This window comes from Gopherus flavomarginatus, chromosome 1 (assembly GCF_025201925.1).
Source record: "Gopherus flavomarginatus isolate rGopFla2 chromosome 1, rGopFla2.mat.asm, whole genome shotgun sequence".
NCBI lineage: Eukaryota > Metazoa > Chordata > Testudines > Testudinidae > Gopherus > Gopherus flavomarginatus.
The window spans coordinates 655,049-678,972 of NC_066617.1; the positions used below are offsets into that span (position 1 = coordinate 655,049).

Sequence of the window (23,924 nt, forward strand, 5' to 3'; positions counted from 1 at the left end):
AGTTGTGTCTCAGTGCTGGGGGTACTCGGGGCCTGTGATGGAACGAGAAGACACAGTCGTGTCTCAGTGCTGGGAGTATCCAGGGGCTGTGATGGAATGAGGAGATGCAGTCGTGTCTCAGTGCTGGGAGTACCCAGGGGCTGTGATGGAACAGAGGAGACACAGTCGTGTGTCGGTGCTGGGAGTACCCAGGGGCTGTGATGGAACGAGGAGACATAGTCGTGTCTCGGTGCTGGGAGTACCTGGGGGATGTGATGGAACAGAGGAGACGCAGTCGTGTCTCGGTGCTGGGAGTACCCGGGGCCTGTGATGGAACGAGGAGACGCAGTCGTGTCTCAGTGCTGGGAGTACCCAGGGGCTGTGATGGAACAGAGGAGACACAGTCGTGTGTCGGTGCTGGGAGTACCCAGGGGCTGTGATGGAACAGAGGAGATGCAGTCGTGTCTCAGTGCTGGGGGTACCTGGGGGCTGTGACGGAACAGAGGAGATGCAGTCGTGTCTCGGTCCTGGGAGTACCCGGGGTCTGTGATGGAGCACAGGAGACACAGTCGTGTCTCGGTGCTGGGAGTACCCGGGGGCTGTGACATAGCAGAGGGGACACAGTCGTGTCTCGGTGCTGAGAGGACCCGGGTGCTGTGATGCATAGAGGGGACCTTGAGGCCAGGGTAGAGATGTGCTCTCACTGGATGCCTTTAGTTGGCTTCTGGTCTCCCTTGGGATCTGCGTCCCCTTTTGTGGTCATGCTGCTGGGACCCTTGTAACGAACTGGGAATGTTCTTAATGTTTTCTTTGAATACTGTGTGGGTGCCTGTGACGCAGCAGGGAGAGGGGAGCATTGACCTGGGAATGTTGCAGGGGGGTTTTGTAGGGACTGTCTGCCTTGAGGATGGGACTGGAGGGAGTTTCAGTTTGGAGCTGGCTAGGGACATGGAGTGAATGCAAACGTGGTTGTCTGGCTCACTGCCCCCCAAAATGGACCCAGCCGAGAGGTCCTGTTGTCTGTACCTGAAAGACCTGTCTTGGACTGGGTTCCTGTCATCTAAATAAACCTTCTGTTTTACCAACTGGCTGAGATCATGGGCAGTCGCAGGAGGCTGGGCCTTGTCTCCCCCACACTCTGTGACAACCCTAGAGTTCTCTAGAGAGGTTCTCGCACAGAAAGCACCTGGCTTTGCAGAGAAGAGATTCTCTTGGTCTCTCCTCGCCTGGCCTGGCCTTCTCAGCAGCCCCGCGGAACTGATGAGGCCTCCCTTGCTCCTTTCAGTCCCCATCAGCAGAGAGCGCTTGGTGGCTCACCCAGGGCTTTGTTGCCTTCAGCTCCAATGAGCCTGGGCAGTAGACATGTTCCACTGAGCTGAAAGTGACAGGACTTTCCCTTTAATCAGCCACATGTCCCTGGCGACCCCCTAACCTTGGCAAGCAGAGAGAAGGAAAATCAATTGGCTGTGGAATTACCCATCAGGCCTTGGAGGATGTTCTGTAGCCGGGAGTAAAGGTTGATCAATGCTCTTGTTGATCTGCTTTCATCTCCTCTCTCTACAATGCTGCTGAAGTGGCTGTGGCCGGGTGGTGTGGGAGGGATGGCTCAGAGCACTGGACAGCCCAATTAGCTATGGCATACAGCCGCCCTCCCCAGAAGGGCCAGGAGAATGCAGCCCCGGACTCCTCATCTCACACAGACCCACCCACCTGTGGTTCCCCAGGCAATGCTGCATATATCCCGCTCCAGCCCTGAGTTTTATCCCTTGCTCCCCTGGCAGGGCTCCCCTGCTCCTCGGAGAGCCTCAGTCACATAACCTGGAGTGGGAGCCATCCTTCTGCAGCTCAGCCATGGGGTCAGCCGAGATGGCAGGGGGCGGGCAGGTCGTGGCCATGCCTCTGGCTGTAGATTCTGCCAGGAGCCGGGAATCGTGGTGCAGAGCTGCTTCAGAGAGTGATGAGAAGGAGTCTGAGCTGCCCTGGGACGCAGAAACAAGAGGGTCCGTCATGCCAAGGTGTGCCGGCCAGTTCAATACCAGACAGAGCAGGGACACCACAGACCTTGGCATCCTGCAATGGCAGGCCTGGCAAGAGGATGGGCTGCTGGGGGAGGGCAGGTAGGTGCCAGTGTCCCTTGGCAGTGGGGAAGAGTGCGAGTTCAGGGCCTTACCCACCAGGGCAAGTCTGGCCAAGATTGCCGCTGTTTCCCTCGCTTGCTGCTGTTCCTAGGGCAGTCACCTCATGGGCCCAGCTGGCCAGGGAACAAACACCTGGTGGAACCGGGCCCCTAGCACGGAATCATCCCCTTTCTCATCCCTGCTGCCCCTAGGCACTTCTAAGGGAGTTAATGGGGGGCAGCCCCGTGTGATGCAGGAGGCCAGGCTGGGTGGTCCCTGCTGGCCTTGGAATGTCTGAATCCATAGCGCATGGACTGTGCCCTCCCTCCCTGCCCTCCGGTGCAGGCAGAGTCTGCTCAGCTCCCTTCCAATTCTCTTGGAGCCAGGCGTGACTGGGTTGGATCTCACTCAGCCCCTGGCCCGCAGCATTCCCAGGGCTCCTCTTGGCTCCCTCTCCAGCTGGTCAGTCTGTCTGAGATGGAGAAGCCTGGAGCTGAGCACAGAGCCTGGGGGAGTCGGGTGGTGTCTCCCTAGAGCTGCGTAGCCAGAGACCATCCATTTGCTGCTTCACGATGCAAGGCCCCAAAGCACAGTGCCCCCTCTGTGAGCGTAGGTCTCTCCTCCCTGCCCGGCAGAGGGTCCGTTTACCTCAGGCATCTTGGCCACCCGGCTGGCCCGAATCTCACTTGGTGCCCAGCTGACTTGGTCCCTGGTGGACTGGTGCTTTTCAGACTTTGTTTGTTGGGTGTTACTGAAGGACCAGACTGTGACCAGAGCAGGGTGTCCCTGACCCTGGAGACCCCAGCCCCGGGCTTGCAACCCTCCACCCTCACAGACCAGCCTGCAGGAGAGGGGGAAGGTGCTGGGGGCATGAAACACGCTTCCTTTCCTGTGTGAGATGGAACCTGGAAAGCCGTTACCAGCTTCCCCCAGCCATGTCCCTCCTGCCACTGCAGAATAACACGGCTCCAGCGAGGCCGGGGCTCTCTGCTCAGCCTGCGCTCAGCCACGCAGCCCAGGGAGCCTCCCACGCTGCTAGCACCCCCTGCCGGGGAGGCCAATGCCCAGCTCGCGCTAGGTGATTCCTGCCCTCTGACAGGGAGCTGTGTACAAGGGCAGGCGGGCGCATGCTGCTTGCTGGGACACAGCTCACGTGGAGCTGGGCTGGTGCCACAGCAAACAGCCCCGCTCCCGCATTGTATTCCTCCTGATACAGAGCACAGCGCCGGCTGCTCCGTGTGCCAGGGCTCCGTCTCTGCCCTGGCTGAGTGCAGAGGTGCCCTTGGCCCACCAGCTGACTGGGCGGCTGGCAGGATACGCTAGCCCCGAGCTCTTGGATTAGCAGGAGACTGACAGAGGAAAAGCCCTTGAGTCCCAACGACCACGCAGTGTCTGTGCTTAGAGGGGAGGCGATTGTGGCCACACACCATCAGTCCTCCCCACATGGGGAGACACTGCTCCCAGGATTCCCACGCCTGCCTTCCACCCAGTCTGAAATCATTGACCTCACCACCCAGCCTGGGCCCCTTGGCCTCCGGTAACTGAGTGACGTGCTCACCCGGGCAGGGACGCCAGGCTGCAGCCTGCCCTGGCCCAGGTACAGAGTGCCGTGGATGCAGGCCTTGGTCCTGTGTGGCAGGATTTGGGGGCTGGGTGGGGGCATTTGCCTGCCAGTGGAATGGTGGCTGGGGAAGGTAGGGCGTGATACCTGGGGCTGCGGGGGACTCTTGGGGACAGCAGGAAGTTGGGATGGTGAGGGGCTGTCTCTGCTTTGTGCCTGCAGGGTCTCAGGCAGGCAGTCTGGCTGGCGCTGACTGGGTGGGGGTTGTTGGTCTCTTCCTGTCCCCTGGCACTAAGTGCCAGCCGAGCGGGCGGAGGGGCCAGCTTTGAGGAAGGCTCTTTAGGATGGTGCTTGCAGATGAGAAACTCCTTGGGGCAGGGCTTTGTGTGGTGCTTGCACTGGGCCCTTGGCCTGGCTTGTCTTATGGTGTTACTGCAATAGCAGTGCCCCCGGCGCAGAGCCCCCCGGTCCAGGCACCCCTCTGCCGAGGGGGCTGGCTGCTGGAGCCTGTTCAGGTGCCCAGGTGAGGTGAAGTGCAGGGACCCCAGGAATTCCCCTTGCTGAGGGGCCTGGCTGCACAGCTGGAGCCTGCTCGGGTACCCAGATGAGGCGAGCTGTAGCCCAATGGATGGCCTGTTAATGAATGAGGATGGGGGCCAGGCTGAAATCACAATGATCCTAGAGGGACTGCACTGCTTTAGCAAACTGGCCTGCACAGAGGAAAAGCAGTTTGACCAAAGAGGCCTGGTCAGCATGGCTGTTGGTGAAGGGCATCTAAGGGAATACCTGGGGATGGCCAGGGCCCATCTCCCGGCTCACAAGGCCCAGCACCAGCTGCTTCAGGGGAAGGAGCAAAAAATCCCTTAATGGGCAAGTCTGGAATAACCACCCATGGGGACAAGTTTCAGGGGGCAGCCGTGTTAGTCTGTATCCACAAAAACAACAAGGAGTCCAGTGGCACCTTAAAGACTAACGGATTTATTTGGGCATGAGCGAAGTGAGTTTTTTTACCCACGAAAGCTTATTCCCAAATAAATTCGTTATTCTTTAAGGTGCCGTCACGAAGTGTGGGGGAGTCAGGGCCCCGCACCCCCGGCTTCCTGCAGTTCCCCGGGACTCTCCGCCAGCCAGTAAAGCAGCAGGTTTATTCAGACGACAGGAACACAGTCCAAGACAGGCCTTGCAGGTACAGACAACAGGACCCGCCCCCAGTTAGGTTCATCTTGGGGCCCCAAGGGGGGGTCAGAGCCTCATCTCGGCTCCCCTCCATTACACCAGCCAGCTCCTGAAACTTAACTCCCTCCAGCGTCTCTCACCCTGGCTCCTCCCCCAGCCTTTTCCCAGTTTCCTGGGCAGAGGTGTCACCTGGCCTCCAACCCCCTTCCTGGGTTCTCGTGTTACATGCTCAGGTATCCTCCCTCAAGGCCAGTCTCCCGTCCCCCAATGCAGACAGTCCCAGCCAAACTCCCCTGCAACCTTCCCCGGCCAACACTCCCCACTCAGCATTCAAAGACCACATTAAGAACAGTCCCAGTTCATCACAGGTGCCACCAGACTGCTTGTTGTTCTTTGTGCACCCACGGGGATCTTCTCCCAGCCTAGCAGCCAGGGGTACGTTTCATTACATCCTATGTAATGTGATCGGGGAGGGACCCACTCCCCATAAATGGCTGGCCCGTTCTTGAATCCTGCTGATCCCTTGGCCTCCATGATGTTTTGTGGCAGAGAGGTCCTCAGGCTAGCTACGCATTGTGTGAGAAATACTTGTACCACTTTTAATGTGCTGCCTTTCCATTTCACTGGCTGTCCCCTTTGTGTGAGAGAGGGGGCAGCCAAGCAGCCTTATCCAGCCCAGTCATGTTTTAAAATTCCTCTAGCGGGATCCCTTACCGAGGTTCTCTCCCAACCAAACATTCAGTATTTCCTCTCCCACTCCTTAGACAGCCTCATATGTCAACTCTGCTTCAGGCTGTTGCACTGCACCTTGAGCAGATGTTTTGCTGAGCTGCCCCTGGTGCCAGGCAGGTCTCTTTGCTCTGTGGCGCGTCAGAGCCCAGCCAGGTGTGAGTGTTTGAACGATTCCTTCCAATGTGCATTGCCAATACTGAACTCCCATTCCGCTAACTCAGTTGCGTGCTTGTGACAAGCGGGCCCCACTCCCCTTGACTTCCAGCCATGCATCTGCCTTGGTTTCTCTCCTCTGGTCCATATGCTATGCCCACCCCAGGCCATCCTAGGAATCATCATTAAAAAATTTTTTTCTCCCAGGGAATTCCTTCCTCCCTCTCTGCAAGCTCCCAGCCTGACGCCTCCAGCCCACATCAGTGCTGTAATCCAGGAGGTCTTTCTTAGTCTTCGGTAGATGTGCTCAAAGAATTGTAACAGATTAGTGAGGCGTGAGTTTCCTTTCCATAACCATTCTGGTGAACCTCGATCATATCACGTTCATCGTGATGGTTCATAAGTCTCTATTTTTTCAGCCTGTTCTCCTGGTATTGAAGTAAGGCTCACTGGTTTGTAATCCCGAGGATCACCATACCATCTTTTTTAAAGATAGTTAAGTTTGCTTCCCTCTACTTCAGTAGCTGATTTTAATGAGAGAAAGCAGCAGGCCTGGATTCAGAGTCTTCTGGGAGTTATTGAATACATTTACTGAGCTATTGGCAGTTGTATTTTAAACGTTGTGGGGGACTAATGAGGTACCAGAGGATTGGTAAAAGAAAAAGTGATCCTGACTATTATCATCTGGTAAATCTAATGTCTCTCCCCAGTGAAATAACGCGACAGATATGAAAAGAAATGAAATCTGTAAGTGACAAGAGGCAGACAGAACCATGCGCAGTAAGCAGCTGACTCAGATAGAACAAATCTGCTCAGATGTCACTGCCTTGTCAGACTAAATGACAGTTTCAGTGAAGGATGGGAGCCCACTTGGTGTCATGTCTCTGAACCTTAGTAATGCATTTGATACAGGCTCCCATGTCTTCTCACACGCTTAACTCCAGCCAGCTTGGTTATGAATCTGTGGAATGGACGGCTGAGTAGTGCCAGAGGACAGCAGGGAGCCAGGCTGGGGGCAAGGGAGCCAGGAAATGCAGGGTCCAACTTTATCATCACTCTTGCCCAAACCCCTCATTAATGGTCTGGAAGCAGTGTTGACTAGACTGTTAGTGACATGTCTGGATGCTGCAAACAGCAGGGAGCCATGTGCTCTGGTGCCCACTAACAGAAAAGGACATCAGTGGGCCAAGCGATTAGAGGTGTGGGGCAGAAAACACCATGGAGACCCTCTCATGGGGCAGTCCCCATGTCATGGTGGGTTTGCCCCCACCTCCATGGACTGGGCAGTGACTCCACAGCACAGCCCCTTGGAAGTGACTGGGAAAGCCCAGGACCTGGTGCCTCAGTGCAGCCTGTCTCTCCGCAGTCCAAGGATCCGGCGTGTCGCTGTCTCTCAGCTCCCTTCGATGTCTAACGCCATTCCAGGCAGGGCCGTGCCCAGAGCAGCGTGCAGTGTCCCAGAACAGGCGCCACGTGCAACCTGGGGGTGCCGGTGCCATGTGACGTCCCTCCCTGCTCCATGGCATGAACCATCAGCCCAAGGACCTGGTGGGTTTCCATAACACACAGCAAAAAGGTCTAATTTGCTGCCCACTCTCATGCCTGAGCCTCTTTCAGTCTTCCCGCCCCTCCAGGGTGTGAGCACACCCAGCGCCTGCCTTAGCAATCGTTTGTCCTGACCTACTAGCTGCCTTTTTCCAAGCTGAATTTTGTGCTGTTCTTTCCCGCCCTTGTTTCCAAGCTCTTTAGGGCCTTTTATATTAATTTTCCTGCCTCTTTGCTGGTTACAGCTCTTCCCAATTTAAGAGCAACTGCAAATTTCATTCATGTGCTTTTTACTCCTTTCCATCAGATCATTAATAAAAAATCCAGGCTGGGCCCAGAGCCGCCGCCTGGCCCCTGCCAGGCATCTCCTCCCAGCTTCACCTGGTGTGTTTCCTGGGAGGCTGCATCCCTCCAAACAGCAGGTTCCCCTAGAGTCTCATCGCACAGTGAAGGTTGCCTGCCTGTGTGTGGAGTAGTGACACTGCTAGCACCAGAGAGAACTTTCAAATGGGATCCTAGCCCCTCTTGGGGTGCATTGCTGGGGGACTGGGATTCCCCCCAGGGATGCATTACTACAGGGCTGGAATTCCCCTGGGGGTGTATAGCTGGGGGTCCGGGATCCCCCCTGGGGTGCATTGCTGGGGGGAGCTGAGATCCCCCGGGGGTGCATTGCTGGGGCATTGGCCCCAGAGCCAGGAGAATCTTCCCATGTGCATCCACTGCCACTTCCGTCCATCACCCATCTCTGGCCAAGTCACTCCTGTTCATATGGCTCAGCCCCCTCCCCACATCCTGCTCATCCTGTAGCTGCTAGGGCCCGAGGTGAGGGCTCCTTACGCAGCTGTAACTCCATCCTTCTCAGGTGATCTCCCACAGACTCCAGAGAGAAAGGCCCCCGAGGCTCACAAGTGGCCACATAGTTTGGATGCCTCAGCATCCCGGGTGCTCTCCAGGAGACCCTTGGTCCTGGTTTTCCGAGGCGCTGAGCACTTGCCTCTGGTGGTGCTCTGTGCGAGAGGCAGGCCTGCCTGTGTCTCTGGCCAGTGTGAGCGTGCCCAGCTGGCGATGCCAGGAACCCGCTGCCCTCCTTTCTGCTGCTGTCACCATTTCCCCACCGGCCATGCCCCCTCCTGGCTAGCTGCACTCTGAGATCATTAGCTGTCTCTTAGGGTGAGAATTCCCCTGTGCGCAAACTTAGGCAGCGCTTTGCTCCCACTCGCCCTGGGGATGCAAAGCTTTCCACTGTCCCTCCACACAGGGCAAGTTTCATCTTTGCTGCATCCAGCGCAGAGCAGCTGCCTTTCATGCTCCTACTTCCCCTGTATTCCCTCCCCAGCCCTTTGTTCTGCAGCTATCTTTGTCTGCTCCTCCTCGCTCCCTCCCTGGCCAAACTTCTGCCTTTATCTTTGTTCTGCAGGGAGACCTCAGACAGGAGCTTGGGTCTCAGCCCTGTGTGAGTCACTGGCCATTTCATCCTCCTTCTCACGTGCTACTACCAGGCAGCCCTACTTTCGCCCTGGTGTTTCTGCCTACAAGCCCTCTTTCCCACCCCCTCACTCTGCTTCTTGCCCAGTGCCCCTGAGATCTTCTCCTCCAGGACAGGTCTCTCCATGTCCCAGACCCATGAGCCACCTGGCGACTCCTGCTTCTTCTCTGCATTCTTCCTCTGCACAGGAACTGTCACCTTGCCGTGCCCTTGTCCACAGGGCCAGCTCTAGCTTTTTTGCCACCCCAAGCGGTGAAGGAAAAAAAACCATAATTGAGCTGCTGCCAGAGTGGAAGATAGGGAGCGAAGGTCCCGCTGCCGAATTGCCACCGAAGACCGGGACGTGCCGCCCCTTTTTATTGGCTGCCCCAGGCACCTGCTTCCTTCACTGGTGCCTGGAGCCAGCCCTACTTGTTCAGGGGCTGGCAGAGGGCTACAGCCTGTGGGAGCTGCACAGGGTGCCTGGCCATGTGCTGAGCTCTGCATGGTGAGAATTTTCCCAGGGGTTCTCCCTTGCTTCTCTCCGTTGCACCTTCCTCACTAGGTCCCTTCCAGAGGCAGGGGGTCCCAGGGTCCCAGGAGATGCTTCTCCACTCCCTGGGAGGTGCTAGGCTGATGTAGGCCTGGGACCTGTGGTTCTGGGCTTTTCCTTCGCCTGAGCAATGGCAGGTTTGCGCTGGCTGCTCTGGAGCTGGGCAGAGGCTGTCATAGCTGCCACGCCCCATAGGAGCCTCTGTGTCCTGCTGATCATGCTGGCCCTGTCATGGAGTGTGGGGGAGTCTGGGCCCTGCATCCCCCCCCACTTCCTGTGATTCACCGGGACGCTCAGCCAGCCAGTAAAACAGAAGGTTTGTTAGGGTGTGGCTACACTTGCACTTCAAAGCGCTGCCGAGTGTGGTTGAGGCACCAGCGACCTCCCAGCGCTGCACATCTCCCAGTCTCCCAGTGCTGGACGTACTCCACCTCCTCACGGGGATTAGTTTGCAGCGCTGAGGGCCGTGCTCCCAGCACTGCGGCACTGTTTACACTGGCGCTTTGCAGCGCTGCATCTTGCAGTGCTCAGGGGTGTGTTTTTTTCACACCCCTGAGCAAGAAAGTTGTAGCGCTGTAAAGCGCCAGTGTAGCCAAGGCCTTAGACAACAGGAACACAGTCCCAAGCAGGGCTTGTAGGTACAACCAGGACCCCCCCAGCCAGGTCCGTCTGGGGGGCAAGGAGCTTAGACCCCAGACTTGGGGTTCTCTGCACCTTCCCAGCCAGCCCAAAACTGAAACCAAACCCTCCTCCAGCAGGCTCTCTCCCCTCCCCCCGGCTCCTCCTCTCCTTTTATCAAGTTTACCTGGCCAAGGTGTTGACTCCCCACCCCCTCCTGGCTCAGGTTACAGGCTCAGGTACCGTCCCTCACCTAAAGTCACCCCCTGCTCTCCCCTCCCCCATGCAGACAGTCCCAGTGAAAGTAAATGACATTCCCAGGTCAATCCACCCGCTCCCTCCTGCCCACCCCTGGGCGGGGCCTGCGCTGTGCAATTGCGAGGAGCCCTGGAGAAGTGCCAGCCCTCAAGTGATTTCCAGCTGACCCAGGGAAAGCCCCTTCTAATTGTCTGCCTTTTTCCTGCCTCCTGGGGGAGAGCAGCCAACCAGAGCTGCTGCAAGAGCCAGGAAGGGCTCGCCCACCCCCCAGGGGAGGGAGCAGAAAGACCAGCTGCTCAAGTGGCTCTGCTCCCCACCCAGAGCAGAGAATCATCCCTGGAGCTGGCGGGTGGGGGGCAGAAATAACTGCTGGGTAGGAGGCAGGTCTGGGGATGGGGGCACAGAACGAATGAGCATTTGGGGGCTCAGGAGAAGATGGAAGCTCTGCACAATTCAGCGGCTGTGAGAGCTCCTGCTCCAGGGCCAGAGCCATCTCACTCGTGCATGTGGGAGGTTAGCAGAGCCATAACTGCCCCACACTCATGGCGGGAGATGGGGGAACCCAGACAGTTCAAAGCACACACAATCATAGACTCATAGAAGATCAGGGTTGGAAGGGCCCTCAGGAGCTCATCTAGTCCAACCCCCTTCTCAAAGCAGGACCAGTTCCCAACTAAATCATCCCAGCCAGGGCTTTGTCAAGCCGGGCCTCAAAAACCTCTAAGAAAGGAGATTCCACCACCTCCCTAGGTAACCCATTCCAGTGCTTCACCACCCTCCTAGTGAAATAGTGTTTCCTAATATCCAGCCTAGCCCTCCCCCACTGCAACTCGAGACCGTTACTCCTTGTTCCGTCATCTGCCACCACTGAGAACAGTCAAGATCCATCCTCTTTGGGACCCCCCTTCAGGTAGTTGAAAGCAGCTATCAAATCCCCCCTCACTCTTCTCTTCTGCAGACTAAATATTCCCAGTTCCCTCAGCCTTTCCTCGTGCTCCAGCCCCCTAATCATTTTTGTTGCCCTCCACTGGACTCTCCAATTTTTCCACATCCTTCGTGTAGTGTGGGGCCCAAAACTGGACATATACTCCAGATGAGGCCTCACCAATGTCAAATAGAGGGGAAAGATTATGTCCTTTGATTTCTTGGCAATGCCCCTACTTATACAGCCCAAAATGCCGTTAGCCTTCTTGGCAATAAGGGCACACTGTCAACTCATATCCAGCTTCTCGTCCACTGTAACCCTAGGTTCTTTTCTGCAGAACTGTTGCCTAGCATTGCGAGTCCTGGCCTAATCTCGTGGTTCTTTGGCATCTGACTTATGATTTTGAGCTTCTGGGGCCTCTGGGGCACATGCACAGGGGACCAAGACACGCATACTCGCCGGGGCCCATTGGCTTTCAGTGTCCACAGATGCTGCCTCTCAGGGAATGATCTTCCCATCCCTTCTCCCTGGTGACGGTTTTCCCAGCAGACCCTGCACCAGCCAGGAGAGCCAGGCTAAATCTGGGGTCAAGCTTTCATTGACGCCAACCCAGGCAGTTCCCCGGCCTCTGGGCTGGCTGGCTTGGGGTAGGGCCATTCTTTCCTCAACAGATCCAGGCCATCCATAAATCTCCTCAGCTCTTTGACACAAAGTGGATTAACAACTTGAGCTCCTTCTCCTGAAGGGCAGAGTCCTTTGATCTCTGCTCAGCTGGGCCTTCGTGGCAGTGGGGATTGCCCCAGCTACAGTCATGGGTGGCAGCTGCTTGGCACGAGGTTAAGTGCATAGGTGCAGAGAGAGACTTTGCATGTCTGCATTAGCAGTTCCCTGGGTACCGCCCAGGGGTACCACTCCCAGAGGTACCAGCGGCTGTAACTGGGGCAAACCCCACCCCACCGAGAAAGGTTTGGGGTCAGGGGCTGGTGTGGTCAGGGGGAGGGGCGGAGTCAGGGGCTAGTGGGGGCATGGGGAGGGGCAGAGTGGGGGGCTGGCGTGCCAGTGGGGAGGAGCAGAGTCGGGGGCTGGTGTGGGGATGGGGAGGGGGGAAGTCGGGGGTTGGCGTGGCTTTGGGGAGGGGCGGAGTCGGGGGCTGGCATGGGGAGGAGCAGAGTCGGGGGCTGGTGTGTGGATGGGGGCTGGTGTGTGGATGGGGGGCTGGCGTGGCCGTGGGGAGGAGCAGAGTCGGGGCTGGTTTGGGGCTGGGGAGGGGCAGAGTCGGGGGCTGGCGTGGCTGTGGGGAGGGGTAGAGTCGGGGGCTGGTGTGGGGATGGGGGGTGGCGGAGTCGGGGGTTGGCGTGGCCGTGGGGAGAGGCAGAGTCGGGGGCTGGTGTGGGGATGGGGAGGTGCGGAGTTGGGGGTTGGCGTGGCCGTGGGGAGGGGCGGAGTCGGGGGCTGGTGTGTGGATGGGGGGTGGCGGAGTCGGGGGCTGGCGTGGCCGTGGGGAGGGGCAGAGTCGGGGGCCGGTGTGGGGCTGGAGAGTGGCGGAGTCGGGGGCTGGCGTGGCCGTGGGGAAGGGCAGAGTCGGGGGCTGGTGTGTGGATGGGGGGGGTGGAGTCGGGGGCGGGCGTGGCCGTGGGGAGGGACGGAGTCGGGGGCTGGTGTGTGGATGGGGGGTGGTGGAGTCGGGGGCTGGCGTGGCTGTGGGGAGGGGCGGAGTCGGGGGCTGGCGTGGCTGTGGGGAGGGGCGGAGTCGGGGGCTGGCGTGGCCGTGGGGAGGGGTAGAGTCGGGGCTGGTTTGGGGCTGGGGAGTGGCAGAGTCGGGGGCTGGCATGGCCGTGGGGAGGGGCAGAGTCGGGGGCAGGCGTGGCTGTGGGGAGGGGCGGAGTCAGGGGCTGGCGTGGCCGTGGGGAGGGGCAGAGTTGGGGGCGGGCGTGGCCGTGGGGAGGGGAGGAGTCGGGGGCTGGTGTGTGGATGGGGGGTGGCGGAGTCGGGGGCTGGCGTGGCCGTGGGGAGGGGCAGAGTCGGGGGCTGGTGTGTGGATGGGGGGTGGCGGAGTCGGGGGCTGGCGTGGTTGTGGGGAGGGGCGGAGTCGGGGGCTGGCGTGGCCGTGGGGAGGGGTAGAGTCGGGGCTGGTTTGGGGCTGGGGAGTGGCAGAGTCGGGGGCTGGCATGGCCGTGGGGAGGGGCAGAGTCGGGGGCAGGCGTGGCTGTGGGGAGGGGCGGAGTCAGGGGCTGGCGTGGCCGTGGGGAGGGGTAGAGTCGGGGGCTGGTGTGGGGCTGGGGAGTGGCAGAGTCGGGGGCAGGAGTGGCCGTGGGGAGGGGCAGAGTTGGGGGCGGGTGTGGCCGTGGGGAGGGGCGGAGTCGGGGGCAGGCGTGGCTGTGGGGAGGGGTGGAGTCAGGGGCTGGCATGGCCGTGGGGAGGGGCAGAGTTGGGGGCGGGCGTGGCCGTGGGGAGGGGAGGAGTCGGGGGCTGGTGTGTGGATGGGGGGTGGCGGAGTCGGGGGCTGGCATGGCCGTGGGGAGAGGCTCCATGCAATGCAGTAACCCGTGGGGCTGGGAGGGTGACTCGTCATTATGCACAGTGCTCCGGGGTCACTGTTTTCCTCACTGCAGGAGTCGCTCCCGCTTTTGCTTAGTGGCTGGTAACATTCAGGCAGTGAAAGAATTAACAGATGCCAGAGTCCAAGTTCAGCCTTGGAGGTCATTTTCTGGAGCTGATAGCACCTGTCACTGTGGCCTCTGGCCTCCCAGCAGCCTGGTCCCTCCAGGAGATTTCTCTGCAGGGAGAGAGGAGGGCAGAAAGGAGGAAGCAGAGGGATGGAGGGAAGGAATGGGCCCCCTTTCCTGACTCTCTTTCCATCACCAGAAGGGGTGTGAGGAATCAGAGAGGTTCAAAGAGGGGCAGCAGGAACGATCGGGGGCCTGGAGAGGCTGACAGGACTGGCCCTGCTTTCCTCTGTGGGGAGCCAAATGAGCAGGGATGCGATGGGCGTACCAGCTAATGGAGAAAGAGTGTTTCACTCTCCCCCAGTGCAGGGAGACAAGGGGCCCTGACATCCCACAACAGCTCAGGCCTGGACTCCGCTGAGCCGCATCAATGAAAGGGGCAAATTCAAAACTGACACAAGGAAACACTTTTTCGCACAACACACAGCCGGCCTGTGGAACTCACTGCCACAGGACAGCAGTGAGGCCAACAATTTAGCAGGATTCAACCAAGGCTAAAACGCTGACTTGGGTAACAAGAGCATCCCCACTAACAGTACATATTAAAATAGACCAGAGTTTGGGGAGGGCTGTAAAACACCCTGCCCCTAGCCAGGGGCCAGCCTGATTATTGGGGGTCAGGAGGAACCAAGCTAGCCCACTGCTGCCCGTTCCCAGCCTCAGTTGGAGACCAGAGGATGGGCTAGGTGGGTCCTGGCCTGATCCAGGCTGGCCATCCCCATGAACTTGAGAGAGGAGAGCTAGCAGAGCCCCAGGGAACTGAGGGACAGAGGCTGGCCCCAGAGCCGGGAGGTATCCCACAAGAGTTCCCCAGGGGGTGCAGTGCTGGGTGGGCTAGGGTTCCCCCAAGAGGGGGTGCATTCCTGGGGAGGCAGTACTGGGGGGATGGGGATTCCTCCTAGGCAGTTGTGGGATTCCCCAGAGTGTGCAGTGTTGGGGGGAGATCCTGGGGGGTGCAGTGATGGGGGAGCTGAGATCTCTGTGGGGGGGGTGCAGTGTCAGGTGGGCTGGGATCCCCCCAAGGGTGCAGTGCCAGGAGGGTGGGGATCTCCGGTGTGTGTGTGTGTGTGTGTGTGTGTGTGTGTGCGCGCGCGCAGTGCCAGGGGGGCTGGGATCGCCAGTGGATGAAGTGCCAGGGGAGCTGAGATCCTGGGGGGGGGTGTAATGCTGGGGGGGAGGGGCTGGGATCCCCCTGGGGTGCAGTGCTGGGATTCTTCAGAGGGTGCAGTGATGGGGGATTGGGATCCCCTGGAGATGCAGTGCCAGATGTGAAGTGCTGTGATCTCACAGGGGGTGCAGTGCCATGGGGCTGAGATCCCTTGGGGGTCACTTTTGGGGTGGGGCTGGGATCCCTAGAGGGGGTGAAGTGATGGGGATGGTTCGGACTCCCCTGGGGTGCAGGGCTGGGATCCGCAAGGCACAGTGCCAGGAGGGCGGGGATCCCCAGTGGGGTGTACTGCTCGGATTCCCCAGAGGGTGCAGTGCCAGGGGGCTGAGATTCCCCAGGAGTCACTGCGGGAAGCAGGGGGCTAGGATCCCTTGGGGGGCAGTACCAGGGGGCTGGGATCCCCCGAGGGTGCAGTGCCAGGAGGGTCGGGATCCCCCCCAGGCAGTGCAGTGTTGGGGGGTGGGATCCCCATGGGTGTAGTGATAGGAGGGGCTGAGATCCCTCCAGGGGGTGCAGTGCCAGGAGGGTTGGGATCCCTCTCAGCGGGTGCAATGCTGCAGGGGTGCAGTGGGCGGGGGGCTGGGATCCTCATGGGTGCAGTGAAGGGGAGCTTGGATCCCCCCAGAGGCGCAGTGCTGGGGGGGCTGGGATCCCCGTGGGTGCAGTGCAGAGGTGCTGGGATCCCCCCAGGGGGTGCAGTGTGGAGGGGCTGGGATCCACCCAGGGGGTGCAGTGTGTGTAGGGGGGGCTGGGATCCCTGTGAGTGCAGTGCAGGGGGGCCGGGATCCCTCCAGAGGGTGCAGTGATGGGGGGCTGAGATCTCTGTGGTTGCCATGCAGGGGGGCTGGGACCCCCCCAGGGGGTGCAGTGTTGGGGAGGCTGGGATCCTCCCAGGGGGTGCAGTGCAGGGGGGCTGGGATCCCCCCAGGGGGTGCAGTGCTGGGGGAGGCTGAGATCCCCATGGATGCAGTGCAGGGGGGCTGGGATCCCCCTGGGGGTGCAGTGCTGGGGGGGCCTGGGATCCCCGTGGGTGCAGTTCAGGGGAGCTGGGATCCCCCCAGGGGGTGCAGTGGGGGGGCTGGGATCCCCATGGGTGCAGTGCTGGGGGGGCTGAGATCCCCATGGATGCAGTGCAGGGGGGCTGGGCTCCCCCCAGGGGGTGCAGTGTTGGGAGGGGCTGGGATCCCTGTGGTTGCAGTGCAGGGGGGCTGGGATCCCCCCAGGGGGTGCAGTGAAGGGGGGCTGGGATCCCCCAGGGGGTGCCGTGCTGGGGGGCTGGGATCCCCCCCAGGGGGTGCAGTGCTGGAGGGGGCTGGGATCCCCACGGTGGATGCAGTGCAGGGGGGCTGGGATCCCCCAGGGGGTGCAGTGCAGGGGGGCTGAGATCCCTGTGGTGGGTGCAGTGCAGGGGGGCTGGGATCCCTCGGGGGGTGCAGTGCTGGAGGGGGGCTGAGATCCCCCCTAGGGGGTACAGTGCAGGGGGGCTGGGATCCCCCGGGGGTGCAGTGCGGGGGGGCTGGGATCCCCCGGGTGGATGCAGTGCTGGGGGGCTGGGATCCCCCAGGGGGTGCAGTGCAGGGGGGCTGAGATCCCCGTGGTGGGTGCAGTGGGGGGGCTGGTATCCCCCCGGGGGGTGCAGTGCAGAGGGACTGGGATCCCCGCGGTGGGTGCAGTGTGGCGGGGGCTGGGATACCCCCGGGGGGTGCAGTGCAGGGGAGCTGGGATCCCCCCGGGGTGGATGCAGTGCTGGGGGGCTGGGATATCCCAGGGGGTGCAGTGCAGGGGGGCTGGGATCCCCAGGGGGTGCAGTGCTGGGGGGGGCTGGGATCCCCGTGGGTGCAGTGCAGGGGGGCTGGGATCCCCGGGGGGTGCAGTGCTGGAGGGGGGCTGAGATCCCCCCCAGGGGGTACAGTGCAGGGGAGCTGGGATCCCCCCGGGGGGTGCAGTGCTGGGGGGCTGGGATCCCCCGGGGGGATGCAGTGCTGGGGGGCTGGGATCCCCAAAGAGGTGCAGTGCTGGGGGGCTGAGATCCCCGCGGTGGGTGCAGTGTGGCGGGGGCTGGGATCCCCCGGGTGGGTGCAGTGCAGGGGCGCTGGGATCCCCGGGGGGGTGCAGTGCAGGGGGGCTGGGATCCCCGCGATGGGTGCAGTGGGGGGGCTGGGATCCTCGTGTGTGCAGTGCAGGGGGGCTGAGATCCCCGCGGTGGGTGCAGTGCAGAGGGGCTGGTATCCCCCCGGGGGGTGCAGTGCAGAGGGGCTGGGATCCCCCGGGGGGTGCAGTGCTGGGGGGCTGGGATATCCCAGGGGGTGCAGTGCTGGAGGGCTGAGATCCCAGTGGTGGGTGCAGTGTGGCGGGGGCTGGGATCCCCCGGGTGGGTGCAGTGCAGGGGGGCTGGGATCCCCGCGGTGGGTGCAGTGCAGGGGGGGCTGGGATCCCCCTGGGGGGTGCAGTGCGTGGGGGGTCTGGTATCCCCCTGGGGGGTGCAGTGCAGAGGGGCTGGGATCCCCCGGGGGGTGCAGTGCTGGGGGGCTGGGATATCCCAGGGGGTGCAGTGCAGGGGGCTGAGATCCCCGCGATGGGTGCAGTGGGGGGGGGCTGGGATCCCCGCGGTGGGTGCAGTGCTGGGGGGGGCTGGTATCCCCGTGGGTGCAGTGCTGGGGGGGGGCTGGTATCCCCGTGGGTGCAGTGCTGGGGGGGGGCTGGGATCCCCCCGGGGGTAGCGGGGGGCGCTGCCCCGGCCCGGCGGTAACTCTCTCTCTCTCTCTCCCGGCCCAGCGCTGCGCTGTGCGGGCTCCAGGTCCCGCGGCCCCGCCGCCTCCGCGCCCCCCGCCCGCACGGACCATGCCGCTGCCGCCGCCGCCCGCCGCCGCCAAACATGAGACTCCGGAGCCGCCGCCGCCAGAGCAGCTGCCGCCGCCGCCGCGCCCGCCCCGCGCGGTGCAGGCGGATCCGGGGGACCCCGCGGGCCGCCCCCGGGACGAGACCCCCTATGCCACCATCGAGCCCCCGGCCCCCCGCGCCGAGCCGCCGCCGGCCCGCATGGAGGAAGCCGCCGCCAGCGCCATCGTGGTGCGCATCGGGATCCCCGACCTGCAGCAGACGGTGAGTGGGGCGGGACCGGGACCGGGACCAGGACGGGACCGGCTGCTCCCTGCGCGGCTGGCCCGGCCCGGCCCCGGATCGGGACCACCACGCCGCCCCGGATCGGGGCCGGCCGGCCGGCAGCCTCCCTCCCCCGGGACCCGCTGGCCACAAGTTTCCCGCAAAGGGGCTGTGACAGCTGCTGCTTAACCCCTGCGCTGCTGGAGCCCCGCGGCAGTTCCAGCTGAACACAGCACTTGCCGCCTGGCTAAACTTTGCACCAACTGCAGCCGCTGGTGAGAGCTGGATGGAGGAGGGGAGAGGGTCCCCGCCCAGACCCTTCCAGCCAGAGTCCATCTGGGGCCCAGCTGCCTCCGGCCGGGTCTGTGGCAGGGGAACCCCCTCCCCGGCCGGGCGTGTGGCATGGGAAACCCCCTCCCCAGCCAGGCGTGTGGCATGGGGAACCCCCTCCCCGCCTGGGCGTGTGGCAGGGGGAACCCCCTCCCCGGCCGGGCGTGTGGCATGGGGAACCCTCTCCCTGGCCTGGCGTGTGGCATGGGGAACCCCCTCCCCGCCTGGCCGTGTGGCAGGGGAACCCCCTCCCCGCCTGGCCGTGTGGCATGGGGAACCCCCTCTCCGGCCGGGCGTGTGGCATGGGGAACCCCCTCCCCGGCCGGGCGTGTGGCAGGGGAACCCCCTCCCCGGCCGGGCGTGTGGCAGGGGAACCCCCTCCCCGGCTGGCCGTGTGGCAGGGGAACCCCCTCCCCGGCCGGCCGTGTGGCATGGGGAACCCCCTCCCCGGCCGGGCGTGTGGCATGGGAAACCCCCTCCCCGGCCAGGCGTGTGGCATGGGGAACCCCCTCCCCGGCCGGGCGTGTGGCATGGGGAACCCTCTCCCCGCCTGGGCGTGTGGCATGGGGAACCCCCTCCCCGGCTGGCCGTGTGGCAGGGGAACCCCCTCCCCGGCCAGGCGTGTGGCATGGGGAACCCCCTCCCCGGCCGGGCGTGTGGCATGGGGAACCCTCTCCCCGCCTGGGCGTGTGGCATGGGGAACCCCCTCCCCGGCTGGCCGTGTGGCAGGGGAACCCCCTCCCCGGCTGGCCGTGTGGCATGGGGAACCCCCTCCCCGGCCGGGCGTGTGGCATGGGGAACCCCCTCCCCGGCCAGGCGTGTGGCATGGGGAACCCCCTCCCCGGCCGGGCGTGTGGCATGGGGAACCCCCTCCCCGCCTGGTTGCGCGCCTGCCACTGGAAGTGGTGCAGCCAGCCCTACACCCAGGTGGTGGGACCAGGAGAGTGGCCATGACAAGCTCCATCAGGCCCGGTCTCCTCCATCCCCCCAGCCTGGCTCCTCAGGGCTGGCCTGGAGTATGCCCCAGTCCCTGGGAGCAGGGGACTCAGCCCTGGACTCTGGCTCGCTCACCTCCCCCCATCCCCCAGTGCTGCTGGCAGGGAGAGCTGCCGAGTCTGGAAAGCCAGGAGCAAATTCCCAGGTAAAAATTCCCAGCTAATCAGGGCCCCTTGTGCCTGCCAAGCACAAGGCCAGTCCCAGCTGGGGACTTGAAGGAGCTGGCATCCCCTCAGTGCCCCTGTGAAGTGCAGTGTGCCTGATGGTGAGGACTGGTTCCGGGTTCTCCCTCATTCTGCCCCAGCCAGCTGGCTCCAGGGCTGGGGCTCTCACTTGCCTTTGCATCTGCCTGACAAGATGCAGTGGTCTTGCATAATGAGCTCCAGTGCTGGGACAGGCAGTACTGCGGGTGGGAGAGGCCCTGGGTGGCTGCACAGAGCTGCTTAGGAGAAAGAAACTGCTTGGGATTGGAGCCTGCTGCACATTAGGACATGGCTCCTAAGTCAATGCAGCGTCCTACTGCCTCAGAGCACAGGCAGGGCTGTGTGCAGCCTGCGCTGACAGCAGGAGGAATGGAGCCAAGAGAGGAGCTGAGTTACGGTAGCACAGATTGAAACAAGTTACCGCTGATCTGATACCTCACGGTGCATGATAAAGAGGGATTCTGCTGAGATAGGGCTTGGTGAGTAGAGAGCTACAGAGGGTGTTAGTGCAGGGCATGGTGTATCAGTGAGGGGGTGTGACACAGCGGATGTTAGAGCAGGGCACGGGGTATCTATCAGTGAGGGGGTGTGACACAGTGGATGTTAGAGCAGGGCACGGTGTATCTATCAGTGAGGGTGTGAGATACACCATGTTCTGCACTAACACCTGCTGTATCAGTGAAGGAGTGTGATACAGCTAGGTGTTAGAGCAGGGCACGGTGTATCTATCAGTGAGGGGGTGTGACACAGCAGGTGTTATAGCAGGGCATGGTGTATCTATCAGTGAGAATGGAGTGACACAGTGGGTGTTAGAGCAGGGCACGGTGTGTCACTGATGGCAGGTGTTGGAGCTGGTTGAGGGGTGTCAGCGAGAGTGGGTGATGGAGCTGGGCCCCGGGCGTCGGCAGGCAATGGAGCCTGGTGTCAGTTGAGTGCGGGTGTTGGACCAAGGCACGATGTGTCTGTGGGTTTAGTTAGGCGGGACCTGTTTTGCTGGTGGTTGCCAGGTGTTGCATGGCAGTGAGGGTGTGTCTACACTGCAATAAAACACCTGCGGCTGGCCCACGTGAGCTGATCCAGGTTTGCAGGGCTCAGCCTGCAGGGCTCTAAACTTGCTGCGTAGACATTCCAACTCTGGGAACCCTCGAGTGGGAGGGTCCCAGAGCCTGGGCTCCAGCATGAGCCCATGTGTCTACCCTGCAGTTTTAGAGCCCTGCACCCTGAGCGCTGTGAACCTGTCAGCTGCCGCGGGTGTTGCAATGCGAACATACTCTGCATAGCTCTCCTAGCAGGCTGTGGTCTGGTAGCCAGCAGCGGGGGCTTGGAGATGAGGGTTTGAAGCACTCAGTGCTCTCAGCTCTGCAGAACATCTGCCGTGTGCTGGACAGAGCTATGGAGGCAGAGAAGGGATGCTGGCTGCCTTTGCTGTCGAAGAATCGACTTTGTGTTTTAATGAGAACTGACCTTGTGCTGTAGGAGAAGCCTAAGCACACGCTTGCTGGCACCAAGCAGTTCCTGCCTGAGCCTCTGCTGGGATTCTGAGCCAGGAGGCTCTCCCACGGCCTTTGTGGACTGCTCTCCTTCCCTTCCTGGCTGGAGGTGCAGAGTGCCTTGGTGCCCCCACCTCTCCCTCTCACCAGCCTGTATGTTGGCTGTCTCATGCTAACCCTTCCGCCTTCCCCAAACTGATCTGTAGGGCCACAGCCCCCTCTTGCCTGCCAGCCTCTGCCCTGGAGCCTGCTGTGTCACACGATGCCGCCAGCAATGGTCCGGTGGGATTGTCAGTATGATGGAGTCACACTCAGCATCATTGTCAGGATGTGGTGAGCCCACCTCTCGTTAGCTATTCCCCTTCCCTGGTGCTCTCTTCTCTTATGAGCACCCATTCAGCTTCCTGCTGCCCCGCATGGCCCTAACGCAGCCCTGCAAGGGGACAATCCCAGAAATGGGGTGCAGGAGCCTTGCTAGGCCATCCAGTCCAGAGCTGGTGCAACCATTTAGGTGACTAGGCGGTCGCCTAGGGCGCTAGGATTTGGGGGGCACCATTTTCTTTGGCAGCGACCGTAGTGGCCAGATCTTCGGCCACCCCAGTCGCCGCCGGCATTTAGGCGGAGTGAGCTGGGGCACAGGAGCGCGAGGAGGGCGGCCTGTAGCAAGTAAGGGGGGAGTGGCACACAGGGGAACTCCCCACCCCAGCTCACCCCTGCCCCGCCTCCTCCCCGAGCACGCCATGGCCGCTTCACTTCTCCCGCCTCCCAGGCTTGGGGTGCCTAAGCTGATTGGCACCGCAAGCCTGGGAGGTGGGAGAAGTGAAGCAGTGATGGCGTGCTCGGGGAGGAGGCGGGGCAGGGGTAAGCTAGGGCGAGGGGGTGCCTCAGGGCGGAGGGTGGGAGCTGCTACGGGAGGGTGTGCCTCAGGGCGGGGGCTCAGGAACGGGGGAGGGCGCAAGGTGGAAGTTTTACCTAGGGCACGAAACATCCTTGCACCGGCCCTGATCCAGTCCCTCTCCAGAGTGGGGTAGTCACTACCTTGCCCAGACTGGCTCCTCTTGTGAGCCCCAGGGTCAATTGTGCATCAGGAGGCCTGCGGGGAGAACTGGGTGCTGCTCTGGCCCCATCACCAGAGAACATGTGCATCTCTACAGGCCCAAGCAAGGAGACACCACCTTCCCTAAGGAGAATCTCTGCACACAGGCAGGAAGCAGAGAGCCCGCAGCTCTGCCTAGGAACAGGCTGTGCATGGGGCCCATGGGGCTGTTCCACCACTGGCCCCATGGTGCTGGGGCTCAGGTTAGCTCTGCAGGCCCAAGAGGCAGGGTGGCGATGTTCCCGCTGGGGAAGGTGGTGGCGTTTAACGTGCAGGCAGGGATGTGAAGCTGTGGCCGAGGGGGTGTGCAGGGCACGGGCTGCTGCGCACTGATAAGAGCACAGAGGTGCTTGCATTCCACCAGGCAAGGTCTGCTCACACCACATGCCTGGTTAATGTTTAGAGGAATTCTCTGCAGTCTCGGCTCTGGCTCAGGGCACAGGCACCTGGCAGTGTTTACAGCTGGAGCTAGGAAGCTCCCAGTGTGGTCACGCACACAGCACCAGGAGGATAACAGTCCCGTTTCCACCCAGAACTGAGAGCACAAAGACTCTGCACCCGCCAACTCCAGAGCTGTAACTCAGTGGGGCGGTGAGTGGGAGACAATGTGCTGCTGAATAGGCCAGGCTGCTGCCTGTGCCGTGTCACCCACTGTCAGCCTGAGTGATGCCTTACCCCTGGGGAAGCACAGCAGTGGGGTCTGCTAGGGCAGATGCTGCCTCTCCTCGGGGATAAGGAAAGAGTTCTGAAATACTGCCCCATGGCACCCCCACATTATCACCCAGCAATGTCCTGCATTCTCACAGGCTGGGAATGGACTATAGCACCCCCTGCAGAGCTCTCTCCAGCACCTCAGTGTTAGCTCAGCCCTGCCTGGGGCCTTACCCCATATTGCCCCATACAGAATTTCCATCAGATGTCCCCATTCATGAGAGTTGAGACAGATTCCTGCTGATTTCTTCATTCTTTGTGAAATTTGTCCCAGCCCCTTCTAAGCCAGCCACAGGGTTTTTCTTTTTCTACCACACAGCTCGGGGGCCTCTTCCTGCAAGCAGGAGCTATTAAATCAGTGGGACCTGTCTCAGTGGGGAGAGCATCGCCGAGGAGTCTAAGGCACTAGTGCCAGGGATTCCAACGCTGAGCTGTACGGCTCCATCCGCTGTGTGAACAGGTCTGGGCAGGAGATGTCCCTGATGGACAGTCCTGTGCGGGAGGAGCCCCTCTGTGGCTCTTCGTAGCGAAGGCCCATGGAGAGGTAGCAGCTTATCCCATAGTCCCATTTATCTTCCATAGCAGTGTTTAGAGGTTACTGTTTACTAGGTGTGTGGCCATAGCGCTGTGGCTCCCAGCAGAGATCAGGGCCCATTGTGGCAGGCACGGTACAGACCCAGAGTGAGAGGCAGCCCCTCTGTGGACTTCCATCCACCCTGAGAATTAACCCTTTAGGGCCTGGGAACTGGGATATTACAGGCACCATGTGGTTGTGGCTGACCTGGAGCAATAGGGACCCAGGTGACTTTAAAGGGTTTTGTGCTGTTTCTCTATAGCCGGCTCCTAACTTAGAGCCTGGCCTCCTGCAGGGCAAAGCTTCCTGTCTGGGTTCCCTGCACACTAGGGTGACCATTTTGGTGGGGACAGTCCCTTTTTTAAGCCCTGCCCCGGCCATCCCGACTTTTTTGGCAGATGTGTGTATTTGTCCCATTTGTCCTTGCCCATGGGATCAGTAGGCCA

At 61.4% G+C, this 23,924-nt stretch overlaps 1 protein-coding gene across 1 annotated transcript in view; it reads left to right on the forward strand.

The window, feature by feature from the left end:
* Nucleotides 1-17,999: 17,999 nt before the first annotated feature.
* SHANK3 (SH3 and multiple ankyrin repeat domains 3) overlaps nt 18,000-23,924 on the forward strand; it is a 673,138-nt gene continuing 667,213 nt past the window's right edge. The window contains exon 1 of the mRNA XM_050953559.1: nt 18,000-18,078. Within this exon, the coding sequence (XP_050809516.1) occupies nt 18,016-18,078 (63 nt within the window). The 5' untranslated portion in view covers nt 18,000-18,015. The remainder of the gene's footprint in view (nt 18,079-23,924) is intronic.